At 33.2% G+C, this 18532-nt stretch overlaps 1 protein-coding gene and 1 long non-coding RNA gene across 2 annotated transcripts; both read left to right on the top strand.

The window, feature by feature from the left end:
* Positions 1-1286: 1286 nt before the first annotated feature.
* Positions 1287-6729, top strand: LOC115965567. The gene is made up of 7 exons (XR_004086110.1): positions 1287-1383; positions 4548-4641; positions 4821-4883; positions 4980-5024; positions 5990-6048; positions 6220-6299; positions 6447-6729. It is a non-coding gene; the product is annotated as an uncharacterized LOC115965567 (long non-coding RNA).
* A 5765-nt stretch (positions 6730-12494) lies between these two features.
* Positions 12495-14473, top strand: LOC115965248. The gene is made up of 4 exons (XM_031084419.1): positions 12495-13096; positions 13180-13437; positions 13526-13637; positions 13730-14473. The coding sequence occupies exons 1-4, from the start codon at positions 12495-12497 to the stop codon at positions 14471-14473; spliced, it is 1716 nt and encodes a 571-aa protein (XP_030940279.1).
* The last annotated feature ends 4059 nt before the right edge of the window (positions 14474-18532 follow it).

Raw genomic sequence — 18532 nt, 5'->3', positions numbered from 1 at the left:
GCTTCTCAATATCAATGGATGTTGTTGTGATGGATGCTGTTATGGTTTTGGGATTGTGATTTTGGTGGTTGGAGATTGTGGTTTTGGGTGATTGTGACTGTGGCAGTGATTGTTGTGGTTGTGGCAGTGGTGGCTAGTGACAGTGAGTGTGGGTGGTGGTGGTTGGTGGCAATGGGGGTGGGTTTGAGTTTGATTTGATTTTGGGTTTGTGATTTGGTTTTGAGATTATGATTTCGTTTTGGGTTTGTTTTTGTTTGTGATTTTGGTGGTTGGGAGTTGAGGATGTGGGTGGTGGTGGTTGTGGTTGTGGCAGTGGGTGTGGTAGCGGCAGTGGGTTAGGTCTTTTCAGTTGGGAGAAGAGACATACACAGCGAAAGAGAGAAGAAGAGATGAGATTGAGAATAAATAAAAAATTAAAAAAATAAAAAGAATAAAGAAACAATATTTTAATGAAGTGGTAAAACATATAAAACTTTTGATGTTGGGTATATTATAAAATGGGATGTTAAAATAGATAAAATAGAGTTTTGAATTACTAAAAGTTATAATTTTTAGCATTCTTGATGTGAATGCTACAAGGGAGGTCACTACTGTCTTCTAGTGGCCATTAATTATCATGTCATTTTCTTGATTTAATTGCGGTCAGCACGCATATGGAAACCAAAGAAATGCATCATGTTTCTTTGGGATACAAACAAGTGCAGTAACACTTCATCTCTACCAAGTAACATCCAGCTTCAAAAAAAGAAGTTAAAGAACACATACTTTTATACCTGGAGAGCACATGCCAACTTAAATGAGTTACATCAGTGAATTTCTAACCTTCAAATTCTTAGATTTTGCAAAATTGGAATTTCAATCTGCATGAGACCAAAGGTGCCTTTTTGTATCTGCCAAAAGTTCAACAGGAAATAGGTTGGATGCAAGAGGTAATGCAGATAAACAGAAATGGATTACGATGGATTAGGTGTATAAAACTCAAGAGGTGGTAAAATCAACTCAAACCCATTTACCCACTCACTTAAATATGATTCAAACCCACCCAATTATTAATTGGGTCAAATGGGCATTAACCCAATTAAAACCAATTAACACTTATGTTAATTGAGTTTTAACTGGGTACTCAATTAACATTTAGAGATTAGACTTTAAAATCATCATCATGCAATGTCCTTAGAAGAAGTTTATTCGTTTGCTTTATTAAAACATTGAAATGGCATTAATCAGTCAGTGATGAATGTGTTGGTCATGTAACTTTTGTGTTACTGCAGAAATATTTTGGCAATGAACTTTTCGAGACTATCAGAAGACGGCTATTGAGAAGATTCTAGAGAAAAAGGACTGCTTGGTGGTCATGGCCACTGGCAGCGGCAAGTCCTTGTGGTAAGCCACCCAGCCAGTCTCAACTCCCATTTTCTACATTGTGTATTTGCATCAACTTTAGTTTTACCTTTTCACTTTTATGTACAGTTCTTTAAAATTTTACTTTTTTCATTTTATATGGTTTGTAATTTGATTACTGATATAATCAACATGAGTTCCACCCTTGGTTGTGGCAATCGAATTCACAAAGCTGACCTGGTTAAAAAAACAAAAAAATCATGTTAGTCTCACACAATTGCAATTTCAATTGACTCATTATTCCCTTTGCTTCAAAAGACCTAGGTACCGGTTGAAACTGCCCATCTCTAAGACTCACGCATATCTCCCACCTATCATTAACTTTCACATCATAGCTGAGGAAACAAAAGATTCTAGTGAGCAATTAATACTATGAAGGGGAAAAATACAAATAAAATGAAAACATTCAGAGTTTCATAGAAAGAACCTTGGAGGTTTCTCAGGTTTAGATTTAGCAGCAGAATCTGAGTAGACATTAACATAATCAGTAAATGATTTTACGGTGACCTGAGTTCCACTCAGGTCAACCTTCACAGACTTCCCAAGGCACCCAGCCAAGTCAAATACCCGCTTTTTCATCAGCGCAACCATGTTGTCCTCAAGATGAGTCATGTTAAATTTTGCTAAGTCGGGCTTAAATGAAACCTTAGTCCAATTCTCACTCTCTTTGCACTTTGAAATGACTGGCTCAGATTTTGTTTCCATGTTGTTGGAAAAGACCTTCAAATCACCAAAACCATTTTACTAAATTAGCACATTGATGAAATGCTATGTTTTTCAAAGGAATAAGACTTAATCTAGAAAACGCGACTAAACAATACATTTCAGTGACCAATATTATGTGTCCACAAAGTGAACAGAACTCTGAACCACATTAGGCAATAAAACACCCACAAATCTATGAACTATTAACAATTTAATTATAATATAATCAGTAAAATAACCCATGAAACCCAGAACCTTGTGCATATGCATCTAGACAAGAACCCTTCTACAACTACACAACAGAAATACTTTTGTACAGTTTTTTTTTTTTTTTTCCTTTTATTTGATAAATAAGCCAAGACTAGAATGAAAAAACAAGATCAGAATTCTCACTGTAATAAACAATAACTGAAATGCACTGATATCCAAGAGCATTCATTCAGAAACATATTAAATCCTAAATTCCCTGATGAACCAAAAGACTGATTGAAAAAACAAAGGAGTTAATTAAAAATTGGCCCACGTCACATAACCTAAAATTGTATCAGTTCCAAGAATGAATCAAAGAAAACAAAGAACAATCACTAAACAAACTGAAACCCTAACTAAATCCATCATGCACCGAAAACTCAATCAAACAAATCAAACACCATGAATCCTCACAAACCAGCTAAACCATATATGCCACCAAAACAAAGTTCAAGAATCCAAATCCAGCACCAAGAAAACCCTTAAATGTCCAACAGTCCCAAAACCCCAAAAATTGAAATCACCAACCCCAACTCATAACAACCAAAACCATATCCAAGAACCTAAAACCCTAAAATTCCAACAAAGAAACACATAAATAAACAGAGATATTGCATCAAAATCAAGTCCAAGAATCCAAATGCACCCCTAAAATTGTGAAATCCAAGTGCAGCACCAAGTGAAATCCACCCCTAAAGTTGTGAACTTGTACAACACCAAGTGCAGCACTAGCACCTTTCTTCTCAATTAACACCAAGATACTAAACAAAATAAGGAGGAAATACAGAAATTATCTGTTATTGACAAAATAGTTCTTAGCAACTTAACTTAAATTTTGTGAATTTTTGTTTGCGGTTGTCATCATCAATTGTAGATACTACACAACACAAAAAGGAATAAACACAAATACTGCACAACAAGCTAATTACTGTGCTGTAGATGTATACGCTAGATTTACTCCTCCCCACAAACATTACCACAATATCACCAAGTGCCAATTTTGACACTATTTACAAATTACCCATGATCTGTCTCTGTTCTTGCTATTGGTTGCTTATCGCACTTCTCCTTGCTTTGTTCTGCTTCATGCCCTCGTGTTCATATCCTGGTATTAGGCTAAACCACTGAAAACAAGTATAAAAACTCACATGAGAATTCAAATCAATATGGGAAAGCAAGAACAGAGTGAGTGAAAAGAGATGAAGAAATAAAAGGTCATTTTTGAAATTTTCTGTGTGTTCTTTGATTCTGAATTTTCATGCTCTTTGAAATGTTTTATGTTGTCTCTGTTGCCGTGCCTTCATGGTTGCTGCTTCCCTTTGTTTCTCTTATACTGTCAACCTTATCATAAAGTACCAACCTCTAGATTTTTGGGTGAAAACAAAAACAGAGGAGAAAATAAAACTGGAGTGTACTTAGGGTAGCTCTTGAAAGTTGAGACTCCCTGATCCAAACTTGTTCTGAAATCAAGTACAAATTCAGACCAACATGTAAATGTTTCATTCTCACCACTAAATAAATAAATAAATAAAATAACAAAACAGCAAAAACTAAAACAAACTCCAATCACAACATGTGAACGTTTCGTTGTTCTAATCAAATTTAGCTTTGTTGCTTTTTAAAATTTAAGCAGCCATTTTCACCCTTAATTGTTACGATCCGTGTACCCTAGTTTATTTATGAATTTAATGAAATTGTAGCAGTTGTTCTAATCAAATGTTTAGAATTGAATTCCCTCTCTGAGGACTTAAAAAAGTTACTTGTAGTGTCTGTTGTACCTATGAATCTATGTATGTTTTTTAAAAAATAAAAATTGTGTGTGCGCACGCTGCAAGCCTGCAAGTTAGACATCCCAACCTTGATGATGATATATATTGCTGTATTTTTAGAAAGGGGGTACCACTGTTGACGTGGAAATTTGAATGGATCTGAATTTTAGAATGAATATATATATATATAGACACAACAACAACAACGCCTTAGTCCCTAAAATTTGTGGTTGGGAATGGATCCTATTAGCTAGGGTTGGCCACAATTTGGAAGTATGCTTCCAAGTAAATTACTGGTTTTCTGCATTGAATTTCTTTATAATACCTTTCTTGGACTGAAAAAGTACCCGTTGTCAAAAAGTTTTATGTGTTTTTATGAATTTTAGAATAACTTTATATGATCTTTCTGTCCATCATTTGCAGAACTTTCTTGTGGACATAAAAAGGACCTAGATTGGCATTTTTGCCTGTGCTTGCATTTGAAGGAGGAACTAGAAAAAACATACTGAGGTTTGAGGTGTGTACAAGTTTAAGGTCATGCTTATATGTTAATGGGAAAGACAAGGTTGTTCATTCTTTAGTTTAACTATGGATACATCATGTACCCATGCATCATCGTATGCATATTTCCTAGGAAGTCAATTCGTTGTGTTTTCCTACATCTTATATTATTTTTCTTTACGTTGTAACACATAGGGAGAGAAGGCTGAGAGGTTCTAAACTCAAAGTTGCTTCCTTGAGGTCTTCCTGTTAGGCTTTGTAAGTTGCTTCTTTAATTCTGTGCTTCATTTATATAGGCCTATTTGTAGGAATCGTTCCTCCAAGTCTCAATCTCACAAGGTTTGTTACTCGCAGCAGTCAACGTATCCACCTCAACAACACAGGCTCTTAGCTCCATTGGTATCTCTCTCTTTCTCTCTATCTTTGTCTCTGTATGTCTGTTTATTATGTTTGTGATTGTAATTATAGGCATGGAAACAAGATTTGCTGGTAAATTGAAGATTATGATTAACACATTAAGTTCGGAACTAAAAATTTAGATTCATAATCATTTAAGTTGAAGCAACACTTTTACAAGTTGTAATTACCTGATGATCTACTGATCATTACATTATAATTTTAGGGGCGTCTAATGGTCCCACTAAAAAGAACTTGTTATTTTTTCAACAATAATGAACTTCATTTTGTTGGTACCATACTCGGGACTCATGAGATGATGTTGGGGAGGGAACCATCAAAAAAATACTACTTGTTTTTTTTTTTTTTAATTTCATTTTGTTCAAACTTGTGAATCGACGTTAATTAAGGGAGTCCTTTGGGCTGACTGAAAGACTTGGTCCGCCTCTAATGTAAAATGCTAAATTTATTACAATTTTTATTACAAATAATTTATTATTTAATGTGATAAAATGTTAAACTTATTATAAATTCTAATGTGAATAAATAAGTGTTTGAATTATTTAATGTAATCGATAATACACTAATTTGTAAGATTTATGTAAAATTTATAACATTTTTAGCATCATTTGTCAAGTAGTTGAGGATATATATATTAGCCACCGAACAAAACAGATTATGAAAAAATAAAAAATAAAAACAAGTACAGCTAAAGCCGCATAAACTATTTTTTGAATAGTGAAAGAGTACGGTACTACTAGTAAACTAATTATATATATATATATATATATATATTCACACACTCTCCAATGTAATTTTATGGTTAGGTCATTGACGTCTGCCATTGTGATTTTTTGAAGCTTTGTTTTGGATACCCTTTCTCATTCTGTCAAGTATCAAAAGCATTTTTATCTCTTTCTATCCACAGAATTGTGTAAACACACATATACGTCCAATATTTCTTGTAGGATACAGCTTTGGCTCAACTTGTTGTGGACTAGGATCTCCATACAGTTTCATATTACAGGTGTGCCATTTTTTGTTCTCTGTTCTGCTATGTTCCCTATCCTCTTTCAACATAAACGAGAGTTATTACACTATACATTATAACTAGTAAGACATTACAGATGTATTTTATTCAACATACATGGAGTGGTAGTCCAAATTAAGGATATTTTTTATTGATGCATTTTGATAGGGAGAATTCAAAAAGACACATTTTGAAAGAGATTAAAGGGTGCTCTACAATTAATCCACCCTCTCACAAATCACAATTAGGTAACTCTCTCTCCTCTTGCACTCTCTTCCTTTCAATTTCATTTTCAGGTTTTTTTTTTTCTTTACTCATTTTGATAAAATTTTCTTATAGTTATTACAGTTGATGCATTTTTCTTAAGGATATTTTTTATTGATGCATTTTGACAGGGAGAATTCAAAAAGACACATTTCGAAAGAGATTACATGGTGCTCTACAATTAATCCACCCTCTCACAAATCACAATTAGGTTACTCCATAGAAAATGTGAGTTAATTTTTAGGATTATGCTAAATTTTCCTACAACTTTGTTTTACAATATCCAAAAAAAAAAAAAAACTCCTCATTCAAAATGTATCGGTAATTGGTTTTCCTATATAACCCAACTACTTGAACTGATTGTTAAAGTAAATTTATTAAGATCATCGACATATATGGCTAACTTTTCTAGAATCCGAGGTTGCCCCACTTCTTTCACAAAAGGATGCCTAGCTTCTTTAATTACCTTTTGGGTCAAACTAGTTAGCCACAGTAATTAATTTGGACTACCCTCTGGGCTCTATCATTAATTTCGATTATTTGATTTATATGATGTACTAATTTTTTTTAATGTGTTAGGGAATTGTTTTGAAATTTACAAGGTCTTAGTTAGTCTTTGACATCTAGTTCACCAGAGAAAAAAATAAGAAGATGAATGATAATAATCATGATTTGCTTCTTTCTTCGATAAAATCATTCATGCACCTAAGTTGTTGTGTGCAACTTGAATCCCACGTGTAAAACTTTCATGCATAACTCATCTTTAATTATTATTATATATATATATATATATATATATAAGTTTTTTAAAAAAAACTCATCTTTAATTAAAATTTGACATTTGTCTTATTGTTGCCTCCTATAGTTGACATTTAAAGGGAGCTCTAATAGATCCAAACAATGATGTAGGTCCATCCATAGCAAAATAACAAGATTCCTCTATTATTTTTGGCCTAAAAAAATAATAACAATAATGAAAATAATAAATTTTTTTATTTTTGTTATTACTTTGTGGGCTGAGGGTAGCATTTATTTACTTTTTGTTAAGTAAAACGACAAAACTGGGAGAAGCATATTAAAAGGTTTTACTACGGTAATTCTTAAAACGTAAAAACGTTCATAATTATCCTATTATGAACCTTGTAATTTAATTTTTTTGTTTATTTTTTGTGTTTTGAAGGTTCCTTATGCCTAGTTTAAGGGTTACAAACATCACACTCTAGGATATAATTTTGTTCAATTATCACTTACTTTTTTATTATTGATTCATGACATTCAAGGGGTTTATTTATGCCAAGTAATAAGAGCTATATATGTTAATCTATTGTAAAATTATTGCCAACAAAAAATTAAACTAATTTTGATACCTTCAATAATAATCCTTGGTGAATATAATCCACATGTTAAAATTTCAAATCTTAAATTTACACATAGGGAAGAATGACTTTTAGCGATTTCATCATTTGTAGTTTTGTCTTGTTTATATTTGATAACAATGGAATCAAAAGAGATATACAATATCTTTAAAATAGGTATGTAATTCCATTCTGTCTTTGTGACCGAAAGAAAGAATAGAAGGGGGGAAAAACAGTTTGGATGTATACTCTTTCTTTGTGACCCAAAAAATTGTATACATTTTTTTTTTTTTCCTCCCTCCCTACTTTTGGAAGCAATTTTAAATTTAACAGATTTCATCGCACAATCTCTATCTTCAAATCAAAACAAGTAACATTATAATTTTAACTTTTACGTTTATGGATGACTAATTAAAAGTAAAGCACAAATATTTAAAAGGTATGTACATTTACTTCAATTAGTAAATTATTTTATTCTTAAATACAAGATTGATTCAAGTTCAAGTCTCGCATATACATACAAAACTAGTTTGTGTTTTCTCTTAAAATAAAAAACAATCATCATAGTGTAGATGTCATATGTTATATATATGGTATCTATAAATAAAGAATTATAATAGATGTTGTAATAAATTAAGATAAAACCATGTCCTGTCTCATCTTTCATATACAATCATTAGAATTTAAAAAGAAAAACAAGGACAATACATTTAAAGAATGGTGAGGGCACATTGCCGTGTTAAAGGATTCCCTCTATAATATCTTTTTGTTCTCAGAATAATCAGGCTTAATTATGAGACAAAGAGATAAGTGCAAAATAATAAGTCCAAACCCCACCTAAGTGTAAGATCAGGAACTTGTAGATAAGGGTAATGTATTACGTAGTTGGAAACAATAATGCATGTACGAATAAGCATGCAGCATGTTAGACGTGATGCCTAGACAAAGAAAGAGAAAAAAAAGTGTCTACTCAGTGTGGTTTATAGTTGTTGAAGAGAAGGAATTAATTATGTGTTTACTAAATATGAAGTATTTTATGTTAGGTTATGTTACAGAAATTTGTTATGTTCCAGTTGGAAAAATAAAATAAAATCATATTAATAGCAAACAAAAACATCAAGATCCACCATCTTATAAAAATAATTGGAAATATGTTCTTGAAAAATCAACCCATTCGAATGAGTTTTGGAATGTCACCCAAACTCGCTATATTCATGGCAAATTTTTTTCAGTACTAGACCTTCACAAATTCCAATCAAATTTAGTTAATTATATATCGTACTAGTGCTATCATTTTCAATTTAGTATTAGTATTTTTCTTTTTAATCTATGAGGCCTATTTTCCATCTCTAAATAGGAAGTATGGATTTATGCCACTGTTGAAGAATGTTTTCTGATTTTGTTTAATTAACCTTGTATGTTACTTATGTTCCATCTCTTTTACTATATACAGGTTGAGAATTTAATAGCTTGATTTGGTTATTGTGAATTGGCTACTGCAAATCTTTCTGGTCAATTGGTTCCACAACTTGGTCAGCTTTTAAATCTGCAGTACTTGTAAGTCATCTTCACATGCAGGGCAAGTTGTTTGACTGTATTTTTTTTTTTTTTGGTGTTGCATGAGTTAGTGCTAGGATATGTCCCCATAAGAAATAGACTTCACTACCCATAAGAAATTCTTAGGCTGCTTGTTCAAACCCCCACCTCCTTGATTAATTATAGTTGGGTCCTTTTCTCATTTGAAGTTCATCTCTGCATTTAATGCTGGCATGGCTGGTATTATAGTTCTAAAGGGTAATTATGCCAAAGAAGCATTTATTCAACAGTTTGTAAACAATCCCCTTTTTCACAAATATTTAATCAAGAAAGGAAATAGATTTCCTTCCAAACACAATCCAATATGCAGTAACTAATTAGCAACTCTAAGAGACTAGAATCAAACAAAAAGACTAATCAAACGTTTATATGCTATAACTATGATGAGGTAGAATTGATGAACACCACTTTCTTCGTTAATGAAATGTTTGGTAGGGCCTGTGAGACGATCATGTTTATTGAAGGTGAACGATCGGCAATAAGACAGATCGATCCAATAGGATTAGGTGGATAGCTTCTATCCAAACAATTGCTAAAAAAGTAGAAGTGAACCTAAACCTATGTTGCTCATATTTGGTGTGTAATATAATATTTAGCTTCATTCTACATCTTACCTGTGTACATGATTGTACTACATTTTGTACATGTGGTCAATGTTCTGCATCTTACCGTACTTCTATATTTTTGCTTCTTAATGGGGGTTTCAGGTAGGAAGACACTGAGGCAGCGGCGATTCTTCTTCATATTCCACTGCTTGCTTAAGATAAGGTAGCTTTCTTTTCATTACTCGCTTTGTGGGAAATGCACTTGTGTGTAATATATGCTTCGAAAAAATAAAAACAGTATTCCCTCATCTAGCTAGCTATAGCTGCCCTATAGCTGCGTTTTCGAAATTCTAGCTAGCTATAGCTGCCCTATAGCTGCGTTTCTTATAAATGCAGCAAAAACAATATGCCTATAGCTGCGTTTTAAAAAATGCAGCTATAGGTCCCTCTGTAATAAGTTCTTATTATTACAAACAGAAATTAAGAAATAGCTATTACAAACAAAGGGGAACTACAGCTGGGTTTTTAAAAACACTGATATATTAGTTAAAGTTAAAGATTGTTGGATATATAAATATTTTAAATTTTACATTTACTTAAAAGAAGTGGTAAATGATCATTGAAATTCTGTTTGGATGACCTTCTTGTGACTGTCTTATTTGTTTAAAAATACGACTATAGTTACAATAAGTGAGGCTTTAAAAAGTTTACATATCACATTAAAATATTCCAACAATTATGCTTAAAATATTCCACAACAACTCACATTAAGTTATGATTGATTTAGTGTTATTATTTACAAAATTGAAACTGTGACTCTTTTTACTCGTGAAGTAGTGTTATATATATGTCCGTGAATATCTAAGCATAGCTAAGTATGTCTGTTTGTAACAAATCACCTATTCTTAACAAAGCACGTATGAATCTAATTTGAAGGTTTATTGGCTCTGCATTACCAAATGTTGTTGTAGGTCAGATTTTGTAAACTTATATACCAATGGATAAAAGTTGGATGAAGAAGAAGAGGGGTGACAGGGAATACGTTGAAGGTGTCCTTAACTTTGTGAAATTTGCATCTTTACATGCACGTGATGGGAAGATCTTATGTCCTTGTAAAGAAAGTGCGAACTTGAATTTCGTATCGCCTGGGGTGGCACAGGCCCATTTGTGGACTAATGGGATGCTTGGAAGTTACACACATTGGAAATATCATGGGGAATCGGCGGCTGTGCCAACGGCCCCCGAATGTGGGAGTAGTCATGTGCAAGACTCCCATGAACAATACGGTGACTTCCGTGGGATGTTGCATGATTTGTGCCCCACGCATGAAATGGTAGATGAACCAATGAGAGAAGGTGAAACTGCGCAACAACAGGCTGAAGGTCTGAATGATGGTGCAAAAAAATTTTACAAAATGATAGATGATGTCGACAAACCTTTATATGCTGGTTGTACGAAATTTAGCATATTCTCAGCCATCGTTGTGCTGTTCCAGTTGAAGACTCTTTGTGGTTGGACGAACAAGTCATTTACTATGTTGCTTCAAGTCCTGATGGATATGCTTCCTTCAGATGCGAAGTTGCCAAAGGACCATTATGAGGCTAAGAAGATAGTTTGAGATTTGGGTTTGGGTTATGAGAAGATTCATGCTTGTCCAGATGATTGTATGCTATTTTGGAAGGAGAATGCTAACCTCGAGGCGTGTCCTTGTTGCAAAAAAAGTAGGTGGAAAACGAATGAGCCATCTGTTACTAATAATAATGCCTCATCCAGTAAGGGAAAGAAGAAAGCTGCAAAGATCCTACGATGGTTCCCCTTAAAGCCAAGATTGCAGCGACTGTTTTTGTCAGCTGACCTGGCTAGTTCTATGAAATGGCATGTTAATGGTCGTACAAATGATGGGGCCATGCGGCATCCTGCTAACTCGGATGCATGGAAAATGTTTGACTCCATGCATTTACAGTTCTCGTCTGAGCCTCGTAATGTCAGACTTGGATTAGCTGCAGATGGGTTCAACCCCTTTGGAATTATGAGTTCTACTCACAGCACTTGGTCTGTCATGCTAGTCCCTTACAATCTCCCGCCTTGGCTGTGCATGAAACGGTCATCCTTGATTCTATCACTACTTATTCCTGGTCCTACATCGCCAGGGATTGCGATAGATGTGTACTTGCAACCTTTAGTAGAAGAACTGAGGGAATTATGGGACGTTGGAGTAGAAGCGTTTGATGCATCTTCAAAAAATGTATTCCAATTGCGTGCGGCATTGATGTGGACCACACATGATTTTCCTGCATATGCAGATGTGTCAGGTTGGAGTACGAAGGGTAAGTTTACGTGTCCTTGTTGTGCCTCGAACACCGATTCTCGATATTTACATCATGGCCACAAATTCTGTTACATGGGACATAGGCGATGGTTGGATAGTGACCACGAATTTCGGGGTGAAAATACATTATTTAATGGATCTACTGATATGCGAGTGGCACCTGTGGCACCAGTTGCGTCAGACATAATTATGGATACTGAAAGTATAGTTGGACGTTGTCTGGGGAAGAAATGTTAACTTCTTTACAACAAAAGAAAGAGAGGTGAGGCAATTCCCTGTGGTTGGAAGAAGAGAAGTATACTTTTCACCTTGCCTTATTGGGAGGATCAAAAGTTGCGACACAATCTTGATGTGATGCATATAGAGAAGAATGTGATGGACAATATACTTGGCACGGTGCTGAACTTGAGGGACTGGACAAAGGATAATTACAAGGCACGCCTTGACTTGGCAGACATGGGAATAAGGAGGGAACTTCACCTACAACAAAAAGGTGATGATAAATATACGATACCGCCTGCGTGTTTTCATATGACTCCATCGGAGAAAGATGGTTTCTTGCAAGTTTTGCGCGACGTAAGAGTGCCTGATGGATATGCTTCCAACATCTCACGCCGTGTCAATCTGAAAGAACGCAAGATTTATGGTTTAAAGAGTCACGATAATCACATCTTGATGCAACAACTCCTTCCAATCGCTTTACGAGGATCTTTGCCATCGCACGTTACTGGGCCTTTGATAAAGTTAGCTTGTTTCTTCAGGAAAATTTGTTCCAAAACCCTTACGGTTTCAGAGATTGAAAATGATGAGGTAGAGATTGCAGTCACATTGTGTGAATTGGAGAAGATATTTCCTCCATCTTTCTTCACTGTGATGGTACATTTGGTCATGCACTTAGCTACTGAAGCCAAGGTTGGTGGTCCAGTTCAGTACCGTTGGATGTATCCCATTGAGAGGTAAGTCATATGTAATACATGTACATGTGCGCTTTCTAATATATAGCTAGTGTCAATTACTAATCTTCTCATGCGTATTATAGGTACCTGTCTCGTCTAAAGTCTTACGTAAGAAATAGGGCTGCTCCAGAAGGGTCTATTGCTGAAGGATACATAGTGGAAGAATGCTTAACGTTTTGTTCACGGTATATGGAAGGAGTTGAAACTATATTCAATCGACCTAGAAGAGCAATGGAGGAATCAACAGGGGCGGTGTCAAGCGTGACACTAGACAATCATGAGTTCACCCAAGCTCATCGCTACGTGTTATTCAATTCCGAGAACATTTACCAGTTTCGTGAGTAAGTGCTACAAACACCAATATAGATTACACGACATTCCAATGTACGCTAGGTGTATTAACACTAACACAATTGGCATCGCATGTAGGATGCACAAACGTGTGGTGGAGGACGAACTTCGAAGGGGCCACCGTCGTATATCCCCAGCTATTATTCATAAGCACCACATGGAAAAGTTTTGTGGTTGGTTTAGGTCTCACGTACGTTTTACATTTTTAACTTCTCAAGCTTTTAACTTTCCCATAAGTAGAATTATTGTACGGTGTGTAATAAGTTTGTTTGGTTATAATAGGTGATGTCAATGACTAATGCTGATAGGGAAAGAACTTCAGTTAATGATACAATTATCACACTTTCCAAAGGGCCGTATACTTTGGTAAATCGGCTAAAGCATTATGTGATAAATGGGTTAAAATTTAGGAGTTCGAATGTCGAGACAAATAAGAAAACGCAAAATAGTGGAGTTAGTGTCGTCACTGAAGGTGGCATTACGTTCTATGGTGTGTTAACAGATATTATTGAACTGAATTACTCTGGTAGTATCAGACATGTGTTATTCAAGTGTATATGGGTTGATGATGAAAATAGGAGGGGATATAAGACTGATGAGTTTGGGTTTCCTATGGTGAATTTTACACACTCCATACATGGTGGGAAGGAAATTGTGGATGAACCATATGTGTTGGCGCCTCAAGCTACACAAGTTTTTTATGTTGAAGATAAAAGACACAAAGATTGGTGTGTTGTTGTCAAAACTAAAACTAGAGATGTGTTTGACGCTGGTATCGGCCCCCATTGTGATGAGGATGACATGTACGAGTTTTATGAAAACATTCCATATAGTGTAACTAGTAATGATGCTGTTGGGGAAAACCTTCGTTGGAGTCGAGATGATGTGGAGGGAACGACAATTGATGCCTCCATCATTGGCGAGAGACATCTTCATGAAATGGACAATGTAGATGATTGTGAGTTCATTGATGATGAGTCCAATGATGAAGATGACAACGAAGTCGACTACAGCGATGATGAGTAGTGTAATAGGATACTGTTGTATGTGTAATCATGTTATATATATTATTGAAATTGTAAGTCGAAATTGTAAAGGTTTATTGCGTGCAAAGTTGGAGTGTCTTGCATATATATGTCAAAATTGTGTTCCTCTTGCTGTTGTTAACAAATTAATAACACTTTTAACATAAGTAATTATCACATTAAATTATTATTTCTTAATGGGGTTGCATATATGTTTAAAATGTCTTTTGTGGATGTTGTGAAGAAATTACAGCTTTAACATATCTCATTCATGTTAAAACTGTAATTTCGTCATGTTGTTAGTATAATATTATGTTTATGTTGTTAAAATTGTTATTTCTTTATGTTGTTATTTGTTATTGTGATTGGCTGGTGGCTATAATAATCTTTATGTTTGTGTTGTGAAGGTGTTGGACGTAGGTATGGGCAAGAGAAAACGGCAGTTGTGACTTGTTTATGTCGGCGAAGGATCGTCACATGGAGGACAAAGGGTGGAGGCAGAAGATGATAGAGCACATGGAGGACAAAGGGTGGAAGCAGAAGATGACGAAGCCCATATTTCTCAAGAGGCAAGACCGGTTGCCTCTGATGACGATGAGACACAAGCTCCTGGTACTTAACATGTCTTTGAATAAAAACTGTATTCATTTTTCTTCTTTTACTTTAATTTTTGTTGGCAGACTATGCTTTTAATAGTTCAGTGTAGTGTAATAATAGTTTACAATGGTTGAATTTAGTTAAATAATATTCTAGATACTAGTATTATACCCGTGCGATGCACGGCTTCATCAAGAATAATGTGCATACTAAAGAAAATATTTATTAATTTAATTAAAATTAAATAATAAAATAGATAATTAAACTAAAGTAAAGTTTTGTATTTAAAAAAATCATATATAATTCCAAAATTAATTGAATGGAAAACGGTAGATAATTATGTAACTAATATAAAAGAAGATGCCAAATCGAAAATAACTTCATTAGCATTTGGATATGATGAAAATTAAGAAGTGATACCTTTTGGCAATGTCCTGCACACCCATATATATATATATATATATATAGCAGGTTGGATACTCAACAACTCACATATATGAGTTGTTGAGTATCCAACCTGCTAGGAAAAAGCTATAGAGTATAAACTATATATTAGCGGCATCCATACCCACCAAAATGAATCAACATAAATCATAGGTAACATATACTAAATTTGCAAGACATTAAAATTTAAGATTCAAAATATAATGGGAAAGTCAAATACAGGTGAGTTTTAGTTACCCCTTATACACTTGTTTTCATGATATAAGTGCAAAAAATAATATATGAAGAAATAAAGATCTAATCATTTGATGCATACTAAAGATTTAAAAAAGTAAAATTTTCTCATATAATAGAAGTATAAGTGTAGAACATATAATTTGTAATTAAATGTGTGATGTACGGATATATTAGCAATATATATATATATATATATAAACCGTGAAGAGTTTTAATCCATATAATTCTTTAGTTATTTGTGTGAGTTCAACAACAACAATCATTTAACAAAGTATCAAAATATTTACAAGATGAGGCAATATTCATTAAACAAAGAGAAGGTATATAAATAAGATTAAGAGTTTTAATTAATTTAAAAATAATAAGATAAAGAGAAGGTATATAAATATAGAATTTGGAAGTGAAGAGAAACCTAAGGCTATAAAATGAAGTGTATTAATTGATAAGAAGAATTTATATTAAAAATACAAAAAGAATTAAAGTAGTACTTGTAGCAAATTAAGAACAAAAATAAATAAATAACTAAAAGAATGGAACGTGACCAAGTTTTTAGTACCTTTGGAAATATCTCCTGTAATTTGTAAACTGACTTGAAACCCATCTCCAATAACTTGTTATTGAAACCAAAAACAAAAAATATGCAATCTTTTTACTTTTTCTTGCAATTTAATGATTATAGAGATACACATGACTAATCTCAGCCCAACAATCATACCAAGCATTCCCTAACTAAAGTAAAAACCTGGTACCAAACCAAACCTCTTGCTCTTCTTGCTTTGCTCACCATGTTGAAAGTAAAAACTTTGAGAAATCATCATAGGATTAAGAGTGAGCTTGAGGTGCGGGGCATTAGAGGATTTTTATATGTTGATGTGAGTTTTCCTTTCTCCAAAAAAATAGATGATTTATCAACTTAAAAGAGGTTTAACTAATGTAGAACTTTAAATTATAATGAGATTAATATTTTTAATTAATTTCAAAATAATAAAAGAAAGAGAAGATATGTAAATAAAGAATTTGGAAGTGAAGAGAAAACTAAGGCTAGAAAAAGAAGTGTATTAATCAGTAAGGAAAATTTTTATTAAAAACAAAAAAAAAAGATAAGAAGACTTAAAGTAGTACGTGTAGCAGTTTTTTCTATCAATTAAGATTTTTTATCAACTTCTAAATTTATCTTAAAAATCTTATTTCCAACGTATTTTAATTATATCTTTCCCAATTCTAAAATCTCTCAGAACTCTACGTTAAAAAAGAAAATTATATGAATTATAAAATAAGTAGTTGATATGAGGTAAAAGAAGTTGAAGTAAAAATTAAATAGGAAAACACAAATTGCTACTTTATCCAAAAACAAAAAAAAGAAGTTGATAATGTCAAAATTTAGGATATATTTTATCAACTTAGAAATTATAGGAGAATAAAAATTATATATATTTTTAAAATCTAAAAATCTAAAAAAAATTCTACAATATGGTGAAGTTACTTGGTGCAACCACGGTGTCTAAGCCCAACTTTTATTATATATAATATCATTTAACTAAAAGAAAGTAATAAAATACTCACAAGCAAGTTCATCATACTAATCCTTGCCCACAACATATATGTTGACATCCCCAAGTATTGTGTAGATAATACAAACTGATCTGGTGCATTAAGTGCATTTCCCACCAACTGAACTCAATATAACAATTTTATAATAAACTCAGTCATAAAAATCTAATATAGCTGCCCTATGAAGGCTAAATTCTCCTTAAAGAAATAGAGAATGTGATTGTGTACAGAAACAGTGCATGCTAATCACATGTAATATTTATTATAAGACCTCTAGTTATTCGTAAAAAAAAAAAAAAAAAAAAAAAAAAAAAAAAAAAAAAAAAAAGGCCTCTACTTATTTCTATGGCCAATAAGAATAATTATTGTATTCCATAAAATAAAAAAAGAAACGAAAAGAATAATTATTATTGTTGTCCTATCTGAATTTGCTTCACGATTCCAAACACAATCACTTAGAGAAGATCAAACGTAATTTAGGGTATGTTTAGTGTTTTAGGATGCTTTAGTCATTAAACTGTATTTAAATTAATATAATTTGGTGTTTTTTTAAGTTGTGGCTCCAAAAATCAAATTTTATAAAATATATATTTTAGAATGATGACTTAAAAAAATATGGTCTTTCAAATTTTTATGTAACAATCTTAGACGAAGTTTAGAGGAGTCAAAGGATGTCATATTATATAAAGTTCATATTCGACTTGCCCTTTTAAAATACCCTCCCCCATTGGCTACTTGTTGAAGGGGATTTTTTTTTTTTTTTTTTCTCCAATGGCTTAATAGAAATGACGCTTTTCACTTTGCTCCTTCTGATAACTTTTCAATGGCTACCATTGCATACATTTGTCTTTTTCCATTTCCATAGAAGACTTATAAATTGACATGGTAACTTATGTGATTGGTCCCACATAAATATTATAATAAATACATTTCTTAGTGGAAGGAAGGCATCAATTATCCTGTTTGTCTATGTAGCATAACTTAATTTTAGTGCGTAAGAGTTAAGACTCCACATATATAGAAGGAACAAGTAATGTAGGCGAATTCATCTACAAATGTATATGCATCCTGAATGGTTGAAACATGTAGACTTTCTTCCTAAAACTTTCTTGCATCTTCTCGATTATGTATATATTTTATGTTATTGTACACACCGCTATGTAGAAGTTTAATCTATATAATTCAAAATAGAGGTGACTTGTCTATCACAAAATCGCCTCCTGAAATCTCT

The sequence above is a fragment of the Quercus lobata genome, chromosome 10 (genome assembly GCF_001633185.2).
Source record: "Quercus lobata isolate SW786 chromosome 10, ValleyOak3.0 Primary Assembly, whole genome shotgun sequence".
Classification (NCBI taxonomy): Eukaryota; Viridiplantae; Streptophyta; class Magnoliopsida; order Fagales; family Fagaceae; genus Quercus; species Quercus lobata.
This window is presented reverse-complemented; position numbering and strand designations above follow the sequence as displayed.

Excerpts from the sequence above, each read along its gene's own strand:
- LOC115965248 (XM_031084419.1), top strand. The coding sequence starts at position 12,495 with ATGCATATAGAGAAGAATGTGATGGACAATATACTTGGCACGGTGCTG. Across the intron at positions 13,438-13,525 it reads AACATTTACCAGTTTCGTGA|GATGCACAAACGTGTGGTGG; the intron begins GTAAGTGCTACA and ends CATCGCATGTAG. Across the intron at positions 13,638-13,729 it reads GTGGTTGGTTTAGGTCTCAC|GTGATGTCAATGACTAATGC; the intron begins GTACGTTTTACA and ends TGGTTATAATAG.